The sequence below is a fragment of the Temnothorax americanus genome, unplaced genomic scaffold (assembly GCF_048541705.1).
Source record: "Temnothorax americanus isolate GAGA-0224 unplaced genomic scaffold, ASM4854170v1 Scaffold27, whole genome shotgun sequence".
Lineage (NCBI taxonomy): Eukaryota > Metazoa > Arthropoda > Insecta > Hymenoptera > Formicidae > Temnothorax > Temnothorax americanus.
In genome coordinates, this window is record NW_027509411.1 from 1,627,916 (window position 1) to 1,651,536 (window position 23,621).

Consider the following 23,621-nt stretch of genomic DNA (forward strand, 5'->3'; position numbering starts at 1 on the left):
TGATTGGTCGGCGCGGTCGGGAGCGCGGACGCGTCCGCCAATCGGGCAGCGAGACGGGTGAGACGGCAACACGCGCCGCGATGTCGAACATCTCAAAGCGCTGCTCGCACTTCGGTCGAGATATCTCGTAGCAGACGACGCGCCGCACGGATCGACTTGACAGCTCACTGGCTCACTCCGTATTTTCACGTGTCCCATCGCGCATCGCGTTGCGTAACTGGAGTCCGACTTCCAGGGAGGAGCTCCCCTTTTGCGGTGAGTAAGGAATGTTCGCCACGCTGGCGAGAATGGCCATCGCTTTTATCATCGTCGTCGTCGGTCACGCGATCGACCGATTGACGAATGACGTACAGCTGATCGAATCGACGTGCAGGCAAGCAGGCAGGCAGGCAAGCAGGCTGTTTTGACATCGCCACGGATGGCCGTTTATCGACGACCAATTGGCCGCGGTCAGATGCGGGTCCCGGCCAATCGTTAACCGTCGCGATCGGGACCGACCGCGGCCGGAAACCTGGCGTAATCTGTTACGACACGACGCGTCAAGTGTCTTCTCGCCTCCGCTTCCAACGTCGTCGTTTCGTCACATTTTTTAACGTGACGCGACAACGGGAACGGGACGAAACGGAACTGGGGTGACGACACGACGAATCGTGTCGCAATTTCCGACGCATCTCCCATCTCGCAGCGGCGCAATTGCTCGGTCGGTTCGAACACACGTATCCGATCCGATCGGACCTTGAAACGCGTAAGCTGCGTGTGTTTACACAAAAGCGTTTGCCTTGCGGCGTAGCGCTCGTCGATAGAACGACTGATAAGATTTATCGTTCGGCGGAACGAGCGTGAGGCGATTGTTTGGTAAAATCGATGATTCCCCGAGCCGCGATTTAGGAATACGCGACGAGACGGTTATCTCGATGAGCCTCGTATCGGATAAACGGAAAGATGCGGACGATATACGTCTCTCGTTCCTCCGCTCGGCTCCGTTGTAAAGGTGAACGATGACAGAATCGTTTCGTGCGAACGTCATCAATTTCCGGCGATAACGCGCAAAATAAATACATGAACGCAGGTTACATAAACGGCACGCGCGCGCGACAGGTATACATAAGCGTCGCGTGTAATACGCATCTGTATCTTTTTTCTTCGCTTTTTTTTTTAAAGGGAGAATTTGATTGATCGATTACGCGAGCGGCGCGTGACGCGGGGAACTTGAGTTATCTCGGAAAAAGCGGGATTTACGCAAGCCGCGCTTAACGGCGGACAGGTTTGCGCTGCCCGCAGTAAAAATGAAGATTTAAAAAACGGCCAGGCAAGATGGCTGTTCGCGCGTCATGCGGTCGCGGCGCAGGAGCGGCAAGCGGTGTTCCCGGATCGAGGGAGAATCTCGCGCGAACGCGCGAGACGACAGACCGATGCGTCGGGCTCCTTCCCGTTCCACGGGGAAGAAGCAACTTTTAATCGTTTATTCGATTTATTTTAAAATTTTTCTGGCCCCACGACGTGTGGCCATATTGGCCCCGTGACATCAGATGCGAGAAGTCACGCAAATTTTTTTCCTCACGCTATATTATGTATATACGACGCGTCGTAATAAATCAGTTCTCCGCTCACGGTGTAATGTCATTCGCGTTCGATAGTTGTACATACATACTAGAGTGTCCCCGACCTGATGGCGCAATCGAATAGGGAGTGGAAAAATTAAATAGTAAATAGAACGAGTAAATTGAAAAACTTTTTTTTTAATGCGATGCTTCGTTCTCAAGAGAGGCACGATTTTAAAAATTAATACTATATCAAGTTTTTTAATTAAAAAAACTTAAACATATATTTGTCTCAGCAACTATCAAGATATAATATTGAAAAATGGTCTTATTTATATATATATTTTTTTTTTCAGTTAACTAAAATTATTTTGTGTTGCTTTATACAATGAGATATTGTATATTTTTCATTAATAAGTATGTAACAGAAGGTATAAATTAAAGAAAAATAATCGAAACGTAACTGCATAATTACGCTTCTAATTTTTATTTAATAAAAAAATTATGTACTTCATTTTCTACTTGTTTTATCATATTGTTGACCGGTTCGGTGACACCCGGTAGATTAGTAAAAAAAAACCCCCCGACGTGTCATCCAGCACTTGTTCATTCTCTGTCAAATCGATCAGGTACACATAAACTTTTTTATGTGTACCTTAACGGGACACAAAATGTGCACCTAATACGGCACGTAATAACTTTTCATGTATCATCAGCTCAAGAGAGAAAATGAAAGAGAAAAAAAATGGAGAAGAAAAGAGGTGCGAGAATTTACACGCGCCCCAGCGAGGCGCCTCACCCAAGTGCGGTCCCTGAGAACGCGAGAACGGCCGCGATTGGCGCGCGCGATGAGGGGGGGGAGAAGGCACATTTCCCAAAGTTCGTACGCTCGTGACAGGTTTCCGAACGCAACGCGAACGACTTCCGCTGACTGGTACTACTGGTAGTCCTAATGCACGCGTACGCGCGTGTGTGTGCGTGTGATCCCGCTTGCCGTTGCCCTCGTATCGTCTCGCCTTGCCTGTGTGTGCTGGCTCGCTGGCGTGTGACATTGGGCGACGGGGGCGGAGCGTACCGCGGCCACCCAGTCCTAACCAACCCGAGCTCGAGGCTCGACCGCCGACATTCCGCCGACTCGCGTATGCTCGCGTACAGACCGTACAGTGCGCGTCTCGGGGCCCGAACGCACGGCGTGTCGTTTTCCCTTGTTGCGCCACACGATTGACAGCGGTGTGTGCGTGCGTGCGTGCATGCATGTGTGCATGTGTGCGCGTGGTGTGCGTGCTTTGTGCCACACTCTATCCACGGTTCCCCTTGTGCGCCGTGGCCACGGCGGACGGCCACGAACGCTCTCGATCCTCGCTCGGCTACGCTCCGAGCAGCTCAGTGTCGTGTCCCTGCGTGCGTGCATGTGCACGACGTCTGTGTGCAACGATAAAACGAAGGAAACGTCTCGTCTCGTCTCGCCTCGCCTCGTCTCGTCTCGTCGCGTTGCGTTCCACCAGGCCGAGACGGAGAGTCGAGCTTAGAGGATATCGAAACATCGTCATCGTCGTCGTCGTCGTCATCATCGTCCGTCGTCGCGATGCCCTGGGCGTGTTTCTCCTGCATTCAGGTAAAAGGCCACACTTGGCTCTCCGCGGTACGCTGTTTTCGAATCGAGTTCCTTGACGAGAGAGCATCGCGAGGAGAGGAGTGCGTGGGGTTGACGAAGTGCGGGTGGGAGGAAGAGGTGGTGGACGTGGGCACATCACGAACGGGGCGACGAAAGGGGGGAAGTGGGAGACGAGGAAGAGGGGAGAAAGAGAGTTAAGAGTTACGGACAAGGGTGAAGAAGAGAGGAGAGGAAGGGGGGAAGGGCTTGTCTTTTTTGGAGGATTTCAACTTGAGGTCACGCACAGCGGAGCGAGAGAGAGAGAGAGAGAGAGAGAGAGAGAGAGAGAGAGAGAGAGAGAAAGAAAGAGGTGAGCGCGTGCGGCTCGGAGTAGAACAAGGAAAGAGTGGAAACCCGTCCTCCATTGCTCGATCGCGAGCAAATGGTGGCTCGCTCCACGAGTCTTTGTTACGCTACAAATACGAGTTTTGAGGCCCCAGCACCGAGCTCGCTCCAGCTGCCTGCCTGCCGTTACTGCTGCTGCTGCTGCTGCTGCAATTGCTGCTGCTGTCTCTGACTCGCGTTTTTGTCGCGACTGAGTAATCTGCCAGGCTCGCCGTGAGAAAGGGGGAAAGGGCCCCCTCTGCCGTGATGTCAACGGCACAACTTCGCGTCAGCCAGTGATACCGAACGGACGGACGGACAGACGGACGGACCAGACCAAACCAGACCAGTCAGTCAAGTTAGCTAGCTAGCTAGCCAGCAAGCGAGCCATCGAACGAGCAAGCGAGCGAGCGAGCGAACAGCAGTCGTAGTGTTTGTTATGATTCTCGGTTCGTTACTATCTTCTCCGCTGCCGCGTGGGGGGAAGCATTAATTGCGTATCGTGCCCCGCGGTCGTTTTTATTTAGTCACGCTCTTGTTATCCGAGCGCATATGGCTCGCGCCGAGCCACCAATCCTTTTTATCTCTCTCTCTCTCTCTCTCTCTCTCTCTCTCTCTCTCTCTCTCTCTCTCTCTCTCTCTCTCTCTCTCTCTCTCTCTCTCTCTCCTCTCTTGTTTCCCTCTTTTTCTTGGAAAAGCGTTGTCGATATCGCTGCTGGCCGCTGACTATTCAGCTCGTGGTCGTTGCGGAGATCGCTGGTGCACCACCCCGCGCGGAGGAGGTCGCGGTTTAATAGGGTACGGGGCATTTAAATCTCTTTGTGCGCTCGTTTATATCCAGCGACGCCCGATCTCGACTCGACGGTCGTCGCGCGATAAACGGCCGTTCGTCCATTCGTCCGTCCGCCCGCCCGCCCGTCTGTTTGCCCTGTGTGTGTTGCGCGGGTTGCGCGCGACTCGGCTCGATTTCGGGGCCGCGAGCGATAATCGAAAGTAAACGCTCGCCGCGGCGAGCGCAACAGCGTCCGTTTTCCATCGACGGGGCAGGCCACCGCGAACAAGGAGACTCGACTCGCGCCTCACCGTCCGCGCGACGCACCGATTCCCGTGTATCCGATTTTTTTTCCTCCAGCAGCAGCGCTCGGCTCGCCTTCACCGTTGTGTGTCGCTTCCCGTTGTTACGCATCGTACTTACGCGCAAATGAGAGGTGTAGTAACTCGCGAGTAGGCACTTGGTCATCTCGAAGGATACGGCTGTCCTTTGTTTTTTCTTAAGGAACACAATTGATATTTAATTGTCGGTACCCTGTTTCATTTGTAGACGTTATTTTATCCGTTAAGCTTTTATGTATTAATCTGTCGTGAGTGAATAGCGTTCAATTTGTTCAAAATTTTTGCCCAAGGTTCTAAAACACATACATACTTAATATTTTTTATGTTCTTGTCAATACAGCTACGTGTAAAACCATATCGTTATCCTGTATTTCCTAAACGCTAAGATCATAATTGCGTGTAAATACAGATGAGAAAGTCATTTGTGTGGGTGTGTAATGCGTAATTAAAAGTACGCCTGTGTGGTTTCTCTTTTACAGATAGAATAGTGGCATGAGTCGATTAATCTATGGCAGATCAACAAGATCAGTTGTCATCAGGGGGGTCTGTAGAGAAGACCAGTGCTTCAGCAGACACCTCTAAGCTTAGGGGGAAGAGCTCTAGTAGTGGCTCGAGTGGCTACAGAAAACGACAGTGTACTGGTGCGATCCCAGATAGCGTGGAAGAGAAGAGGCGTAGACAGACCGCTGGTGATCCACAGACGTCCCAGGTTGACAGTAATACAGCGCACACGCACTCGATCGATTCTTCCAAGGGAGAGGGCAGAATCCGGGGTGAACGAAGAAGTCATGGAGCTGGCTTAGAATCTTATCCAGGTAATTACGCGCGTTCGCGAACGCAAACAACGATGCCGATGTGTGATCGAAAGTGGCGCTTTATCACAATTTTTTATTTTTCCTTCGAGTGTCATTCTATTGCAACGTTGCGTCATCGTGCAATCTTAGCTGTTTGCTCGTTATTACACGGCGGGGCATAAATAATCTTTCTTACCTTCAGCCTTTTATCACACTTTGATGCCGCTTGAACTCTCCTCTAAACGAAAGAGTTTTATCTTTATTCATCGGCGAATGCTGATGCTTGATTGAATTGTGTAACATTATTAAGTGAAAAACTATGTTGAAATATTGTCGGAACAGAAACCGACTGGAGGTCGCATCATAAGATTCATCAAGCCAGCTATAGCAGTGGTAGCGGTGCAAGGGTGCGTAGTGCAGCAAGGACGGGTTTGCCAGAGTTAAATCCAACACCTACCGATTGCGTGGCATCGCGGACTCGTTCCCGTACGCCACAAAATCCTCAGGCATTGACACAGGGAACCAGCAGTTACGATCTGTCACTGCCCAGTGGATACGGTAGTCGGAAGACAAGTACCTACAGCAACTTGGTAGCTTCATCAAGTGCGACGTCGATCACTAGTCATCCATCCACATCGAGAGGCAGAGGAGGTTAGTGCACACTTTTCTAGTCGCTATTGTCGATTGCAGGATGTGATGTGTGATTTGCGTGAAGATACAATTTTGTTTTAAGATTGATCATGTTAATTACATTTATAATGACTCTTAAAACTGACAACAAGGTCTTCAAGTCGAAAACTTTAGCAAATATTTCTATTGTCAAAGATTTATTATGTATTTTTTTTATGATTACATATTTGCCCTTTTTTTTAAGTTGTTTGATATTGGCATTAAAGGATACTTTTTAAAACTGTTTGACTTATGACATTATATATTACAGATAATTCAGATTTAAATTGTAATAAATTAATATATCTAGTAAATATTTTTTATCTTACATTAAGAAATTTGGTTGTGCAGGAAGAAAGCAAAATAAGTTGTATGAATAATTTGTAACGAACGTTACAATGCTTATCTACTGATAGAAAAAGCCCTTTTCCAAAATTTTTATTTACTAGTGTAGTTATGTTTAATAAGCCGTGTCAGTTACGCTATTAGTTTAAAAGAATGAATATATTTTCTGTAGCTTTGATTATCTTATCGCAAAAAGAACAATAGCAAATTTGATTCTTTAGTGCAAGACTGATTTTTTTTAAACAATGCATACAGAGAGAAGAAGAAAGAACAAGTTGTATAGCTAAGCAATGCACATGTTAACTTACATAAATCCAGAACAAAAAGCTCTTTATGACACATATTTTTATATATTTACACATGTACACATTTGTTGTGTCTCTACTTGTGTAACGTTTGCGCTAACTTGTTGGAAGATTTAAAAAATTTTTGGTTTTTGGAAATGTGAGTGTACGGAAGTACATGATATAGAACTTGTGCGTTTTGTTACGAATTTCGATCTAATTTCTATCACGATCAGTCACGAGTACAATGACAAAGTTTCGTGTGTAATACGTGTGTAAATGAAAGGGAGTGATTCAGCCGCGAAGAGAGTGTGAAAATGTTACGAGATAGGAATATAATAAAATTTAGAAAACGCAAGCATTTTATCAAGATAAGAGTCATAGATCAGACTGTATCATTAGGCCAGAGGATGAGCGAATGTCTGGAAGGATTTGTGTCTGCTGTCAAAGCACTTTTTCCAATATCAACACAAACCTACCATCAAGAAGGTAAGCTCAAGGAGTACACACTCTTCGTACCACATTTTCTTCCCCTTATTTTCTCTTGCAAATTCGCGAGTAGCTTAAATGAACATCCGAGTCATTGAACTCCATTCCAAACTTATTTTCTATACATCCATATGCAAGTATCATCATTTACTATACTTAATGGGAGCTTTTCAGCAAGCGACACAAGTCGACACAAGTGTCGTTTTGTCTTTGTTACTCATTGCCAAAAAAGAAAGGTAGAACGACGTTTGTGTCGACATGTGTCGCTTGCTGGAAAGCTCTCAATATCAGGTGAACTTCTGTGTTAAGTTCATTCATGCATGGTATTGATTATGTTTAGGGGAGATATTTTCGAACTTTTACGATACTTAAGTTCTATTAAATCTGATAAACAAACACGATACTTAAAAACGCATCATTAACATTAACTTAACGTTACGACGTTAAATCTAAATCTTTTTGGTTACATAATAAGATTATATTAATAATTTATATATAATTGGATTGGATATATTAAAAATTTCAGAAATGTTTTCATTTTTATTACAACACAAAGAAAAAAGTTTTTTTTTTTAATATTCAGAATAATATTATACAAATGTGCTGAAAGTTTATGAACTGTTTGCAAACATTTTCGTGAAGTTATCAAACATATCATACATCATACAATTATATATAAACAAAATAATTTTTAATAATTAAGTAAAATTATTATAATTTATTATTATAATAAAAGTTAATATTAAAACTTATGGTTCAAGTTTTTAGTTTGTTACTTGTTATGCTCTTAATTTAGAGTTAAAGAGTGATTCTTTTTATACAGTTGAAATTATATACGCAATATTATCATTTAATTTTAATAACGATTCGTAATTTTATTATACAGTGTACAAAATAATTCGACAAAAGCGAATATTAGTCTTTTAACACTCTCACCGCCACGTATACACCGCTACGTGTACACTCAGAACCTAACCACGCAGGCCAGAAGTATCGTAAATGATACACCAAGTAATCCAGGTTATAAATGCGGTAAATAAAAGCAAAAGAAAATGGAAAAGCATAAGTATTAAAAGTCTGATCGTGTCTAAAATGCATCTTTAGATATTCCAATGAAATCAATGAAACAAGTTGTATAGTATCTGAATCGTTTTGATTTTAAATATGAGATTTGACTGAATCGATAATAAAATACAGCAAAAAACATAAAATGTAGCAAAAACAATAAAACACTAGTAAAAAAAAAAAAAAAAACAGTTTTGGCCTGAGGACGTAATTTTTTCTTATTCCGCTTGGTAGTGAAAGTGTTAAGTAATGTAATTTTTGGTTGATTTCTGTATAGTTCAATTTTAATCGATTTATATCAGTTTTCTCAAATTTAAGAAAGAATTTGTGAAACAAATATTCGGATACATCTTATGTCATTGAAAAATAATGCAATTATATAATAATGCAATATAAAGAGCCGCAATAAATATCTCAAAATTTGGCGTGTTTTTATTGAAGTTATTGTACTTATTTTTTTCTCTATAAACCTCTTGTCTCGAGCATCTTGCTCTTATAAGATAATAATGCGTTAAAATTGGAGTCGACAATCCTGTGGATAAGTAATTTTTTGTCAAGTCTGTATGCCATTATGTGAAGCTAAACTGATCTCGTTTTCTTTCTCTCTTTTCTCTCAATACTTGATAGAAATGATTAAATATAATTAATAGTTATGCATACAAATATAATCGTTAAAGTATGTTAGGAAGTATTTTTTTTTCGGTATCAGTATTTTTTGAACTTGCATATTTTATATTTTTTCTAATAATAGACTTTATAAGTTAATATTGCTTTAATCAGAAATTTATAGTTTATGCATTCTCTCTGCATTCTTTCAAGAGAAACTTTTGCCTTGTATGAAAAATGACTTTTATTGCGTAGTAATATTCTTGTTATCAGATATTATCTTTTATAATCATTAATCTTCTCTTTTACACCTGGCTAAGAAATTGGTTGTTATGAAGTTTGGAGTTAATACGAAGCGCGTATGACGATTGTTTACTTTATTATGTTTTATTTGACAAGAATTATCATGTATATTAATAGTGTGCAGAGTGTGCGCTTCATTGTATTTAGAGATTTTTCGATAGATTGGACACATCTCTTTTCACAAAGTCCTTTAAATGCTTAAATTGGTATACAAAATATTCCAGACGTTGCGTCGCATGACAACAATTAATAATAGACTTTTGGGGTCGTTTCGAGATAAAAAATTCGAAATACCAAAATCTTTTGGCACTTAATTAAATTTTTATAATTTATGTAGTTATTCCAGAAAAATGTTCCTATTTTATATATGTTTAATAGTTCTGATAGTTTTCAGCTTGCAAACTTGCAATTTATACTGAGTGATTGGGTTCAAATATAAGCTATCGTAAAATATCCGACGTTGCGAAATTGCCTCCAAAATTGAAAGAATGGTAATTAATGTTTTCTTCAAAATTCGCTTTGGTACAAATTGTTTGTACCTGCTTCAGCAGCCACAATGCGAGTTTCCAGATTTATGAGAAGAGAGATGAGTGAGATGACACATATAGGATCTTCTTAACAAAAAGAAATCGCACTCGTCCAGAAACTTGGGTCAATGCGACATCATGCGACAACATATTAGTGTTTTGTATTATCTGATGGCAGGAATGAAAATCGCTTTTTCCCTTCAGGTAACAAACAGAAATTTCTCGACTTTTTATCCAATCGCTCGGTGTAAGACTGCCTGTAAGTTGAGAACTGCCAGAATGAAATTTGCTTAAAATAGGTGCATAGTTTTTGTGAACAACGTTCATATTTTATCTGTTGTAGATGCTGCGGTATTTAGACAATACATAGCGGCACTCATCTCAGTATCGCGATCTTTAATCTCTATCCTAGAGAAAGCATGCGACATTAAATGTTGCTAAAATTATATGATGCTAACTAGGAAGATGTTTACTAGCTGAACAATTTTACTTATAGAAAAAAAATTAAGATATAAGATTGGTTAGATCAAATAGGTATCTATTTTTACAATCGACAGGCAAAATTGTATATAAAACTGCATGAGACATCACGATAGAAATCATACATCACCTATAATTATCAAACTTGCGAAAATGTTTGACTTTTGTAATTGTGCACACGGAATGAGAATCGTATCATTTTTTTTTGTTCCGAAGATATTTTACACGTGCGTAAATGTTAAGAAACGTTGCATACTCTCATACAGCAACTTTGACATCCGTGTAAATGCGAATCTTGTGCATTGCGCGCAGGTAGACAGCCACACACGACAGGTCTCTGTCCTAGCCCTATGTATCTCAATGATTGTGTGACATTTGGATATTTTAGATTCGAAATCTCACGGCGGTGCGGCCTGTAACGCAACGAGCAGCAGCACGAGCAGTCAAGTCCTGGGTGTCAAGTCCAGCATCAGAGTGGGTAACGCAGCAAGTAACTCTGTGGAGAGTGGTGGGGGGGTGTTGGCACATGACGGGGCAGGCACGAGTGGCATCGGGTCAACGGCCACTGCCAATCCACCTGTGTCTGCCGCCGTTTCTGCCAACCCTACACACCCTCATTCTACACACAAGCACCTGCTACGCTCTCGCGCGAAAGCTTCTGGCGAACAACCTAAGGAACTGCCATCCAGCAACAAGACTTCGGGAAAACATCATAAGAAAGACACTACAACGGGTTCCTGCTCGAGTTCCAGGTAGTTAATTGGAGATATATATATTTTTTTTGCACTCAGAGCTTGACTACAAGATCTTATGTAATCGGCTAAAAAATTATAATTTCTGGCATCGTTACAGACATCGCTCCTCATCGCGCGTGAGGAAGCCGGTGGTGGAGAGCGGTTCCGGTGGATTGGGTAGTGTAATGTCAGGCAATGACTCCATCAGCGCTACTTCAGTGTCATCCTCTATTCCGAGCAGTCAGTTAGTCTCGACCACAGGTGAGGAGGAGTCGGCATCAACTGCGACATCTGCCACAGGTTAAATGCCATTGATGTCTAAGCTTAATAAATAATAAATAAGCTTGATCAAATTTTATCGTGCGATGTCAGACAGCGTCATTTAAAATGTCGATTTTCTACTTGCACGCAAAGCTAGTGGAGGACCATCTGGAATGTCAGGAACGACCGGTGACAGCGAGAGCGACGATGGAGAAGTTGGACGATTGCAGGCTTTGTTGGAGGCCAGAGGTCTACCGCCTCACGTGTTCGGCGCACTAGGACCGCGGATGCAACACTTACTTAACAGAAGCATGGGCGCAAGTTCTGGTATGAAAATAATTAATAGACTTTCTGTCGGTGTATTGTAATTTAATCGGAGCAGTTCATAATTCGCGTTACTTGTGACAACCTACAAGTAATCTTTAATTGTACAACGCATCGCTATCTATACTTGTCGAAATATTACTTATTCGATGTACTGATCTTTAAATTAACAATTTGCAGCTGCCAAAGCGCAACAGCTATTAGCTGGTTTACAAGCTGTTGAAGATGAAGGAGAGCAATTGCAGGCAGTTATGAACATGGGAGAGATTCTTGTAATGGGAAACGAAGATACTTTGACTGGTTTCCCCGTCAAGCAAGTGGTTGCAGCTTTAATTAATTTATTGGGGATTGAGCATAATTTTGCAATAATGACCCACGCGTGTCGAGCTCTTACGTATATGATGGAAGCGCTGCCACGGTCGTCCACCGTTGTGGTGGACGCAGTGCCGGTGTTCCTGCAAAAGCTCGAATCGATCGAGTGCATGGACGTAGCTGAACAGTGTTTAACAGCATTAGCCATGTTGTCACGCAGGCACAGCAAAACAATTTTACATGCGGTATGTACCCACATTCCATCTAACTTGCATACAACGTGCAATTGCATTTTTTGTCTTATTTTATTCATATGGTTTCCCCACATATTGATTGATCGACCCAGCTCATAATTTTTCTATCAAAATTTTTGTTGTAAGATTATCGAAAGGTCTATGTTGTTTTTAGACATTTCGTTTTATGTTAGTATCTCTAAATGAAATACTGATTCTTTTTATTAAGAGACACGGTATTGTCTCGCGCCAAGTACACGCGAAGCGAGACCGCATCATGACTCTTACGAACGCACGAGTTTGCGAGTATCCGAGATTTTGAGATATAATTTTACTCCATTTTAATATCCTAATATTTTTAAAATTATTATTTAATTATTATTTAGAAAAATAGAAATCATCTTTATGTCTCTAAAGTCAAAAGTTACTATAAGATATAAGATTTATTTTGGAATAACTTTGCAAGTAATGAAAGTCAATATATGGTTCTAAAGATATGAAATGTTTGTGTCATATCTTAATGACAAAGATATTTTAAATGGTCCATTTAAGTAGAACATTTTCCCTATTGTTTTATATGACACCAATTTTAGAACCATATGACTTTTATTTGCAATTAATGTGAATTTTAATCATAATGTTATCTTTTTATTTTCAGGGTGGAGTATCAGCTTGTTTAAAGTTTGTTGATTTTTTCAACATCACAGCACAACGTGCAGCGTTAACAATTACCGCAAACTGCTGTCAAAATCTTCATCCTGATGATTTCCACTTGGTAGTGGAGAGTCTGCCGTTATTAACGAGCAGGTTGACGAATCAAGATAAGAAGAGCGTCGAGTGTGTGTGTCAAGCATTCAGTCGATTAGTTGACAGTTTCCAACATGATCCTGTGATGCTGCATAAAATTATCAATGCCGAGCTCTTACAGAATCTGCAACAGCTGGTACGTGTGATTCCATCGATTAAATATTTATTGTCAGAATGATTTTTATTCTCGTGCCGTCTATATATATCCGCATCTTTGTGTTACAGCTTATGATTACGCCGCCGGTTAACAGCACTAACAATTTCATAACTGTATTACGAATGCTCTCTGTGATATCGAATCGCTGTCCCGACTTGGCGCAATTGTTGCTGCAACAAAATATAGCTTTCACGTTAAGTTATCTCTTAACCGGATCTCTGGATGTCAAAACGGAAGATGTAGAATTGGTGCCGCGTACACCGCAGGAATGGTTCGAAATTACGTGTTTAATCGAGGAGCTTATGCCTCCGTTACCAACAGATGGGATATTCAGTGTAAATAGCTTACTCGAAAGGACCAGCAATCAACAGGAGACTGTCCAGTGGGAATGGCGCGATGAAAGACAATGTTCCCATCCGTTCAGTACTATAGATTCTAGAATTATTGAGGTAATCTCGTAGCATCGGAATTTCGATCAACGAACAACCACGAGAAATTAAATCGTTAAACGCATGTTTTAGATGGCGTTTCAAAATGGCGAAGATGAAATATGCCTTACCTCTTTAGGACGAACTTACACTATAGATCTGACTGTGATGAAACAAATTAACGAGGATATAGGAATGGCAAGGAGTATATTTCGGAGAGTGAACGCCAATCCCATTGAGGGGAAGAGTCCAACTTGCTCATCTAGGTACAAATTACATTTGGTATCTTCGAAGGCTGTAAAAAAAACTACTTTGTCGTTAATGCAGTTTTTGCGTTATTGATTACAGTATGGATGTTGTGCCTCCGGTAATTGAAACGAACGAATGGCTAGTGTCTTTTATTCGAACTTTATTTTCTGTACTGTATGAAGTGTATAGCAGCTCAGCTGGGCCTGCCGTAAAGTGCAAATGCCTCCGAGCTCTTCTTCGTATGGTATATTATGCTTCAACTGATTTACTTAAGGTGAGATAAGATATTAAACGACAGTATTGCTCGCGCGATATACTTTATACATGAAGTTTTTTTCACATGTAGGATGTTCTAAAGAATCAAGTGGTTTCGTCACATATAGCCGGTATGTTAGCGTCGCAAGATTTACGTATAGTTATCGGAGCTCTTCAAATGGCGAGTATCCTGATGAAGAGATTGCCACAAGTGTTTGGGGTTCATTTTCATCGCGAGGGCGTACTGCATCAAGTTCGTCAATTAGCAGATCCCGAAGTACCTCTCGGTGTTTCACCACCTAAGTGCCCTTCTGGTAAATCATGCTAATTCTATTCTTACCCCCGTTGTCTTTCGTTGTTCTTCCAGTGTGTTCCAATACGTTTTACATAACTTCGTTGCCGCACATGTGATATATACTGTATCATACGACATTTTACGTTGCATTTAGGTACATCATTACCAAGCCCACAGCCAGGTCCGTCTAATACACCACTTTCTTCCACCACAATGTTGTCTTCTAGTAGTGCCACATCTCCGGTTGTCTCTCCATCATCGAACGGCAACATATTGTTCGGCACAATCGCGTCGTCATGCCAGTATAAACCAAATATCAGTGCTTCGCTGGAGCCACACAGAACGGAGTTAAACAACAGCGTAGAGGAAACGAGCGCATCGCAAAGTGCTCACCTGTTAGTATGAGATATCCATCGATATGCTTACAATGTTTTAAGTAATCATTTATGGCATCGCACTTATAGATTGTGTCTCTCTTTATTTATTAGAAGAATCGGTGATGTGCTGAAGAAGAAACGACAGAACAAGAAGGGTCGTTTCTCGAGATTGGGAGGTGCTACCACGCCACAGCAAACGCAACAGCCGGAGTCTTTGTTCACCGGTTTTACCCCTAAGAACAATCGATTCTTGGGGAATCTCAACCCGGCCAAATGGGGCCGAAAATCGTCCTCGTCCAGTACTAGCAACGACAAGAGAGATTCGAGTTCGTCTACGAATCTGTCGAAACCACCGAGTAATCCGAGCTTAACTGGCGGGAATCGGGATAAGGCAAAGGGATGGGTGCGCGAGCAAGCTGCCCAATTCCTAGCGAGATATCAGGACGACGCGCCTTGCTCGCATCCCGCCCTAACGGTTCTCGCTCGACTGACAGCTGCGATACAGCGATTGCAATCAAACGTAAGCACGTTACATGAACATATATATCTTATAAATAAAAACCGCGTTAAACATCGGGAATTTTATGACAATATCTATCTTACGTTTTTATTATTAGATAGCTTTATATATTGTATATCAATATGCATCCGTGCGAAGCACAAATGATGGAAATCGTCACATACATATATGTTACACTATTTAATCTGCAGATCTTTACAATTCACACTTACGTTTGCAGGAATTGGACGAAATGTTGTCAGCACTAACGGAATTACGGGACATAGTTCTCGAAAGCGATATATCGCCGTTTGAGATGAATTACAGTGGTCTTATCAAGGCCCTGTTGAACTACCTCACTACCACGGATGCACCGGGCAATCGCTACGACCGTCTTCGTATGTTTTGGAAATTGTTTGCGGAGTCTACCGTAAGTAAAACTGATCTTTTTTTGCTTTTGTCTTAAATGTGCACGTGTACATAATCCTTTTGATGCTACTATATCCAGATGCAACAGAATAACGATATCATGGAGCTTAATCCCGGAGCGTTTGGTGCTTTAGTGACGAAATTGAACAGCTGCGTTGCACAGCTGGAACAATTCCCAGTGAAGGTTCACGATTTACCCGCAGGTTCTGGCGCCGGTCGCGGCGGCACCAGTGCTCTCAAATTCTTCAACACACATCAACTTAAAGTAATTGACTGCGCATATCTAAAATAAGCAAAATTTACTTAACTCTCATGACAGAAGACAATTGATATAAACGCAAATGTTTCGTTGAATTGTACAGTGTAATCTTCAACGGCATCCGGACTGTAATAATCTGAAACAGTGGAAGGGCGGTACTGTAAAAATAGATCCGCTTGCATTAGTACAGGCGATTGAACGTTATTTGATGGTACGTGGATATGGCAGAATACGCGACGCTGACTCGATGGTCAGTGATGACGACAATAGCGAGGATGACATTGATGATACTTTGGTGTGTACTTCTTCCACCCGAGTGTCTATCTTTAGATAGGAGAAAACTGATAAAATCGGCGCAAGCCATTATTTTTGCCTTACTCTTTCCGTTTTAGGCGGCAGTCGTGATAAGCCAAGGACCACCGAAACATAAGCTTCAGTTTTTAATCGGTGACGTGGTCCTACCTTTCAACATGACGGTTTATCAAGCTGTCAGGCAGTTTGGATGCTCCGGAGTGGATCACTCTGAGGCAGAAGCTGATAGTGAACCGCCACTTGGGCACGACGCGGTATGGGTGCAAACCCACACGATATACTACAGGTATTTTCAGATATCCTGAAACACAAGCGCAATTCCTTTTCTTCCTTTTTTCTCTTATCTTTCAAAGTTCCAATCTGATAAATGTTTGATAAATGTCTTTATTCTCATTCTTTTTGAATGCAGACCTGTACCAGAAGAGGACGCCGCAACTTCTCCAAAATCAGGATCGAGTTCACAGGGTAATAGCAGGAAGGGCAAGGGAAAAAGTACAAAGATTAGTTCGAAGAGGAAAGAAGATAGTCTGTGGCTGGAAGGCACGATTCCGCCTCAACACTGTCCCCTCGCGCCATATCTATCTCCCACGTTACCACCCACGGTAACCATTACAGACGCCTCTCTCGACGGATTGTGTCTGCTACGGCTCTTACACGCTCTCAATCGCCATTGGGGCATATTGTTCCCTCATCTGAAAAGCATGAGCCTGCTGTCGCCTCAGGACTTCATCAATAACAAGATTGCCGCAAAAGCCAGCAGACAACTGCAGGATCCGCTGGTGATTATGACTGGAAACTTACCGTCTTGGTTACAACAGATAGCGTCCGTCTGGTTAGTAAAGCAGATAGATCGATCGTTGGTTTACCTAATTTTCGCATAATTCAGAATTTGTAACAATTGAACTTTTTTTCAATTTTTAGTCCTTTTCTTTTTCCATTCGAGACGAGGCAGCTCTTGTTGTACGCGACGTCGTTCGATCGAGATAGAGCGCTGCAGCGTCTCTTGGACTCCGCGCCGGAACTCTCGGGATCGGACAGCCAGGAGCGCGTTACCCCACGCTTAGAACGAAGGAAGAGAACTATCTCGCGAACGGATATTCTTAAGCAAGCGGAGCAAGTTATTCAAGACTTAGCCTCTAACAAGGCCTTACTTGAAGTGCAATACGTCAACGAGGTCAGTCAGTTTTTGTACGCATGTGCCTCTCAGACTGTTATTGCAAGTTTCTAACGTGTTAATCGTATTATAGGTCGGTACTGGCCTCGGTCCAACTTTGGAATTCTACGCTCTAGTCTCTAAGGAACTGCAACGCGCTGACTTAGACTTGTGGCACGGCAGTTCGAATCCTACCGAAAACGGATACGTTAATTCCTCGCACGGGCTCTTCCCGACGCCAATCCCATGGAACACTAAAGTATCACATCTAGCAAAATTGAAGACCAAGTTCAAATTTCTTGGGAAATTCATGGCGAAAGCGATATACGACTCCAGAATGGTAAAAATTGGATTTCTCGTTCGCAAAATCTTTTCACGTCTCTCCTCGATCGCGCTCTTGACGCGTTAAATCGTTTGTTTTTCAGTTGGACTTGCCATTTAGTTTAACTTTTTACCGCTGGTTACTGGGAGAGGAGCATACTCTCACGTTAGCGGACTTGGCATACATATGTCCCGACGTATATCGCACTCTCAGCAAACTCCAAGAAGTCGTGAGGAAGAAAGACGTTATGGAGAAGGATCAGACACTGCGGCCGCACGAAAAGTCGCAATTAATAGAGGCTCTTGATTTAGATACGTGCCCGATTTCAGACCTGGGTCTTGTGTTTGAGTTGCCGGGCTATGAGAATATCGAATTGAGGAAGGGCGGCAGCGAGATATCCGTTACTATTCACAATCTGGATCAATATATTAAGGTAAATACATCGCTTGACACTTTCCTTCGCCGATGGTGTCTGACGGATCACGGTGGTCACGTAATTTTTTGTAAAATTTCAGTTAGTGGTACACTGGTTCTTGTATGAAGGAGTATTCAGGCAATTGGAGGCTTTCCGGGAAGGTTTCGAGTCGGTATTTCCTCCGTCTCAACTGAGACTATTCTTCCCGGAGGAGTTGGAAGCAGTATTCTGCGGCCACGCACAAACTGGCGGACAGTGGGACGTAAAGACTCTTGCCGAATGTTGTAGAACCGATCATGGTTACACGCCGGACTCACGGGCCATACGTTTTCTGTTCGAGGTCATGGCCAAGTACAACAGCGAGGAACAGCGACAGTTCGTTCAGTTTGTCACTGGTTCACCGCGTTTGCCCGTTGGAGGTAAATACTTGGCTTCATTTTTTACTTATATTGTTGTAAATGAAGGAAGCCGACGACGAAGTACGCTCTTGTATTTTGCAGGTTTTAAAAGCTTAACGCCTCCGTTAACAATAGTGCGCAAAACTTTCGATCCATCTATGAAGACAGATGATTTTCTACCATCGGTAATGACTTGCGTTAACTACCTAAAACTGCCTGATTATACCACTTTGGAAATAATGCGGGAAAAGTTGCGGATAGCCGCGCAAGAGGGTCAACATTCGTTCCATCTCTCCTAGAAACGGGTGGAAGATCGGCGCCTCGTTTTCTCCCTTATTCTCACATTATCCATACCGCGAATTATCCAAACTTCGTTTAAGATCTACCTGAAATTACATACGTTGCCAGTGAGCAAATCCAACATATGACAATGGTTTTTACCCCTTACGTGAATTCTTTTGAAGATACTTTTCGTTTCTTGAAAAAATTCGTCGGAGTAACACTTCTTTCTTTTGGTATTTAAATCTTTGCAATTTGGATTGTGATATACTTTGATCAGGAAGAAAAGTGCAAAGTTGCATAATTAACCGAACCGCGTGAGTTTACGCTCTCGCGAACGCTACAAACCGAGTGGCTTGCGAGCGACCTCGTTTTAGGGAAAAGAAACTTATCTTCAGTGTGTTACAATAAAAAAAAAAGAAGAAAAAGATTGTAAATATAGTTTAATATACGCAAGTCGATATAAATACTTTATATGATAGTACCGAGAAAAATATTGCTATAAAAAAACACTATACTAACTGAATATAACAGCCCGAGAGCGAGAGAGAAAGTGAGAGGAGGAGGACATTTACTAGGCATAAGTAAATTTTATATCAGTGGTGCGTTAAAAAGCATCGCCATACGTCGCCAATCCCCCGCGTCTTACGACCGCGGAAGAAAATGAAAATTTACGAGCTAAAATCAGCAAGGAGACGCGCACGCCCGCGACGAAGACGCGCGAGCACGTGTCTTGTTGTCGGAACAACGCCATTTCCGAACACACATCTCCCACACCAATAATATCCGTGTCTCTCGCTGCTATTCTCTATTTTGTAATCGATCTCTTCGTGTTCGTCGCTTTTTTGAGTTCCAACGACCGAGAACGCAATGCGCGAGTCCCGTTGCGCAACACCTCTACGTTTAAGTTCAATCAATGTGTAACGTTCATTAATATTATTTGATATTTTTATTCTAAGTGAATTAGCCTTGATCGTTATTTCATTTAGCTGCGTAAGAGTGCAATCGGAATCGCCAGGATCGCCACGACGCGCGCGTAAATCGAAGGGAAATTTCGATATTCATTTACTTACAAGCAAACTCGTCATATTTAGAGGGAAAAAAGAAAAAGAATTGTAAGAGAACTTGTATGATACAAAAATAGAATGGATATAAAGTAAGTGAAGCTGGTCAAATGGAAATACAAGATATATTATGTTACTTTCTTATGTCACCGCAGAAAATGCGGTGAGTATATGCGAAAACTGTGCGAGAGAGAAAGAGTGTGTGAGGACGAATTAATCTACATGCCAGAACCTGTTTGATTTGAATTCTACGTTGTCAAGTTTTGCGTAAAATGTATATCGCGCACCCTTTATTAGCGGAAGTTGTAATTTACTTTGTTAAAGCATTTTTTTTTTTTTTTTTTTTTTTTTTTTTAAGATACACTACGCTGACACGTTGATGTACTTTACATTACCATGATTACATTTCCTAGGCGTGTGAAATAATTAATTTTTTATTCCGTTTTTTCACTTTGTGTGACGACGAATTACGAGTGATATAATGTGTAGGAGGAATCGAGGATCGCAGGGCAGAAAGAATATGTGCATCATCGTCATCATAAAATGTGTTAACGATTTCAGGACACGCGATTCAAACCCATGTCATTAATATTACAAACAAAAGATATATTTATATCGATTCAGTAGTATAAACGAATTATTCACATCGAAAGATGTTTTTTTTTCTTTCTCTTCGGAAGCCTTCAATAAACATATAGATATCATAAATCTGTTCGCCAAAGGAATGTACCTCTCAAAACACAACGGGCGAAACGTAAGCATCGGGAATCGCATAAGAGACACTGTTATTTTCTAAGAAACATTTAAAATCCATTCGAATAACCGTGAAATTATATTTTTTATTTACTTTTCCCTCTATATTACCTTCTGGAAATAAAATCAATCTATAATCATCGAGTACACCCATTGATATTCACGTTTAAAAATTATTTTATTTGCATTTTTTAAACATCTTTCTTTTTCATCCTTTTCTTTTATAAATATTTATCATTCCATCCTTAATGCTATCAAATATTGCTTCCCTCTTATTTTGCGCATTGTGTTGGGTTTATCTCTTGCTCCTGTACGAAAACGTTTATTTTTTTAAAGTAATATTTACAAGAACATACTGCACCACGCCAGTATAAAACAAAATCCTCCGATCGGCGTCGTCGTACTGAACCGTCTATTATTGGTAAATGCAGTGTAGTAACAACTACCGCAAAACAACGCGATCCCAGTCAGCATGAACGTAGCGGCCTGCAACACGTGAAATTATCACGCAATCCGTGAATTGTCGGTAACGTTTCAACTTACCACGGCTGGGAATTTGCACAACGGTAATCCAAGCAGGGCCAAGGTGTGAATAAAATGGTATCGATTCGCCGTTTCGAAGATACGACGTTGTTCCTGCCCTATCTCGTCTTCGGAGTAATGCCCTGCGGAGTGGTGCATCGGATCAATCGTGAGTCTCGCATTCGTACAGAATTGAGACGATACAGATGCGATTATATCGAGTAATTCACTTACGGTGAGATCCAATGGCGCCAAGGATTACGGCTGCTGCCCCGCTGAGAGCCGCAAGCCTCACGTACGGACCGCTGGCAGCGGCTAATTTCCACAAGGGTACCGGCGCTGTCATTTTCACTTCAACTCTCGGTTTTACTCCCAAATAGCTTGTCGCCTGACAGGGATTGTTTCATATTATTAGTTCTCGTGAAAATTAAAATTGTATTTTGTGCAGACGGCATTACATTCTCTCTCTCTCTCTCTCTCTCTCTCTCTCTCTCTCTCTCTCTCTCTCTCCCCCTCCCTCCCTCCCTCCCCCCCTCTCTCTCTCTCTCTCTTTCTCTCTCTCTTTCATGTTCAAAGCTACTAACAGTTCAGTATGAGTTTAACGAACAATTACTGCTGATAACGCAGGTTGCTTATTAATTTTTATCGTCATTCCTTCAATCATCATCCAGTTTCTTAATGCAAAGGATTATTATTAGTCATATTTAATAGCCATTTAGACAAATAAAACATTCAAGACTGCTTACGTAGATACTCATTAAAAACAAAAAAACAACGCGCGACGTGACATTGCACATCCTGAACATAAAAATGTAAAAAAATTTATTATTCGTCAATGCGAGCGTTGAAAAGATAAGTAACTGCTAAAGCGAATTAAAATCGCCGAGTTATCAACAATTATCTCGATATTACTTTACGTTGTTATTACTATGAGTAACCTGCAGCAAAATAGCATGTCAATTTCTTATCGTAATCCTTGTAATTTGTAAAAAAGTAACGGCAAGGCCTATTGCAAGAAGTGTGCAAAACCAAAAAGGAAAGAAAACATTGCATGAAATTCTTCAGGTTAATTAAACCAGTAGAATCGTTTGCAAGATTTTTAATTATACGTTGTATTTAATCTAATCTCTTTTCCGTATGTTGAACAACAAAAGATTAATATTTACATCCGTGTTAGCAAAATAGTGCAGGCATTATTGACATCTTAACAAGTTAATTACTCTCATTAATTAATCAAAGTCTGGTCGAAGATTTTACTTTAAATTTAGAACGTAAACGTAATATAGATACGTGCATATGTACTGTGTATGTGTGGCGTGTGTGTGTGTGTGAGTGTGTGTGTGTGCGTGCGTGCGTGCGTGCGTGCGTGCGTGCGTGCGCGCGCGCTGTATACGTATGACCCTTCCATCATGTGTATGACTAGAAAACATGTGGAAGATAAGTCACTTAATGCTAGAAGTAGGTTTAGCAGCTGACATGAGGTGCAAGCCAGGCACGGAGCTCGAGTCGTTTTGCGAGAGAATAAGTACAAGGGGACATAAATGGGCGATAAGCTTACCGACATGGCCGCGTTCCAAGCGTACGAGGCGGCTCCCGCACTCGTTTTGTGAATTACATTAAACGGCATAGTGACCGCCGTATACACGGCGTCTTGCAAGCCCATCCCCGAGACGCGCGTCACTGTGCACAGGACGAGCCGAGAGTTAATTTATGTTTACGGTACGTACGGTGTGGAGTGACGAGTGGTCCGGTGCGGCCGCATTCGCGATAACACGACACCCGATATCCTTATTTCCCCTCACCTTCTCGTTCGTCGCGAGTATCAAGCGGACCGAGCCATGCAGTTATAATCACGCGAACATAAGGGTAACCTCGAGCTCGAGCGGGGAAAGGAAATTGCACCGTGTTGAATGCAAACGCACCGGATATCATTAAACTGCTCGATCGTACTCACCACTGCTACCTGATCGTATTTCGTATTTCGGACTTTCGGACCGGACTCGTCGCGAGCCTGCGATCTACGCGCGAATCACCGGCAACCGGCAACAACAAGTGACGGGGAATGCGCCATCTTCAGCCATCTTGGAAAATAGAGTGCGAACAAATTGCAAATTCCCGTATGTATGTTATCCTGTTCTTTGCAGTTTGCGCTGTTTGCAGTCGCGTCGAATTGCACTTGTCCGGAATGCTAATGCTAAAGCTAAGGCCGAACTTCCTCGACGTCGGTGATGTCAACTAAAGCAAAGGCCGAACCATGGTGAAAGGAAATAAGGTGAGGCAATGCGCAATGAGTTTCACAGCCAATAGAGAACGCCGCACAGTTGTCGGCCATTACTAGCGGTCATTCAAACAAATAGAAATGGATAGGAAAATCTCTCAGTCATAATTACTGAAAAATTATTAATTTTTCATAACAAATAGAAATAATATCACGAAAACGAGCTTCCATAAAGAAAACCATATTTTTCTATGGCATAAATTTTAGAGGAAACAGATTTTTTTACCGATAAACAAGTCATTTTGGAAAAATTATAAATCAAACTTATGAAAAAAAGAATATCGACGAGTAATAAGCGTTCGTAATTGATGA

General features: G+C 42.1%; 2 protein-coding genes and 1 long non-coding RNA gene across 8 annotated transcripts in view; 2 read left to right on the plus strand and 1 right to left on the minus strand.

Moving 5' to 3' along the window:
• The first annotated feature begins 100 nt into the window (after positions 1-100).
• On the plus strand, positions 101-20,113 carry Ctrip (E3 ubiquitin-protein ligase ctrip). 6 transcript variants are annotated; one of them, XM_077409744.1, is made up of 25 exons: positions 101-255; positions 5,112-5,447; positions 5,769-6,077; positions 7,127-7,213; positions 10,583-10,946; positions 11,047-11,228; positions 11,343-11,516; positions 11,694-12,070; positions 12,717-13,001; positions 13,091-13,471; positions 13,544-13,716; positions 13,799-13,973; positions 14,046-14,268; positions 14,404-14,644; positions 14,738-15,146; positions 15,367-15,555; positions 15,634-15,819; positions 15,917-16,108; positions 16,206-16,411; positions 16,535-16,957; positions 17,047-17,299; positions 17,373-17,618; positions 17,704-18,033; positions 18,116-18,434; positions 18,516-20,113. In XM_077409744.1, the coding sequence occupies exons 2-25, from the start codon at positions 5,141-5,143 to the stop codon at positions 18,710-18,712; spliced, it is 6,228 nt and encodes a 2,075-aa protein (XP_077265870.1). In that variant the 5' UTR covers positions 101-255; positions 5,112-5,140; the 3' UTR covers positions 18,713-20,113. The 6 variants fall into 6 exon arrangements, with proteins under 6 accessions (XP_077265870.1, XP_077265874.1, XP_077265876.1 ...); XM_077409748.1 differs by having other exon boundaries at positions 11,047-11,189; XM_077409745.1 differs by lacking the exon at positions 101-255 and adding an exon at positions 2,480-3,156.
• Positions 20,114-20,796: 683 nt separating this feature from the next.
• LOC143899455 (transmembrane protein 256) lies at positions 20,797-22,969 on the minus strand. The gene is made up of 5 exons (XM_077409764.1): positions 22,834-22,969; positions 22,590-22,711; positions 21,266-21,419; positions 21,053-21,174; positions 20,797-20,995 (listed from the first exon to the last, which is right to left on the minus strand). Exons 1-5 carry the CDS (start codon positions 22,961-22,963, stop codon positions 20,852-20,854), a joined length of 672 nt encoding a protein of 223 aa, XP_077265890.1. The 5' UTR covers positions 22,964-22,969; the 3' UTR covers positions 20,797-20,851.
• Positions 22,947-23,621, plus strand: part of LOC143899460 (uncharacterized) — a 33,246-nt gene continuing 32,571 nt past the window's right edge. Inside the window, exon 1 of the long non-coding RNA XR_013257501.1 lies at positions 22,947-23,148. This is a non-coding gene — a long non-coding RNA (uncharacterized LOC143899460). The remainder of the gene's footprint in view (positions 23,149-23,621) is intronic.

Coding starts and splice junctions, on each gene's coding strand:
- Ctrip (XM_077409744.1), top strand. CDS start 5,141: ATGGCAGATCAACAAGATCAGTTGTCATCAGGGGGGTCTGTAGAGAAG. Junction 5,448..5,768: donor TGGCTTAGAATCTTATCCAG/GTAATTACGCGC, acceptor TTGTCGGAACAG/AAACCGACTGGAGGTCGCAT. Junction 16,412..16,534: donor ACCCACACGATATACTACAG/GTATTTTCAGAT, acceptor TTTTGAATGCAG/ACCTGTACCAGAAGAGGACG.
- LOC143899455 (XM_077409764.1), bottom strand. CDS start 22,963: ATGATATCCGGTGCGTTTGCATTCAACACGGTGCAATTTCCTTTCCCC. Junction 22,712..22,833: donor TACTCGCGACGAACGAGAAG/GTGAGGGGAAAT, acceptor TCCTGTGCACAG/TGACGCGCGTCTCGGGGATG. Junction 20,996..21,052: donor TGTGCAAATTCCCAGCCGTG/GTAAGTTGAAAC, acceptor CACGTGTTGCAG/GCCGCTACGTTCATGCTGAC.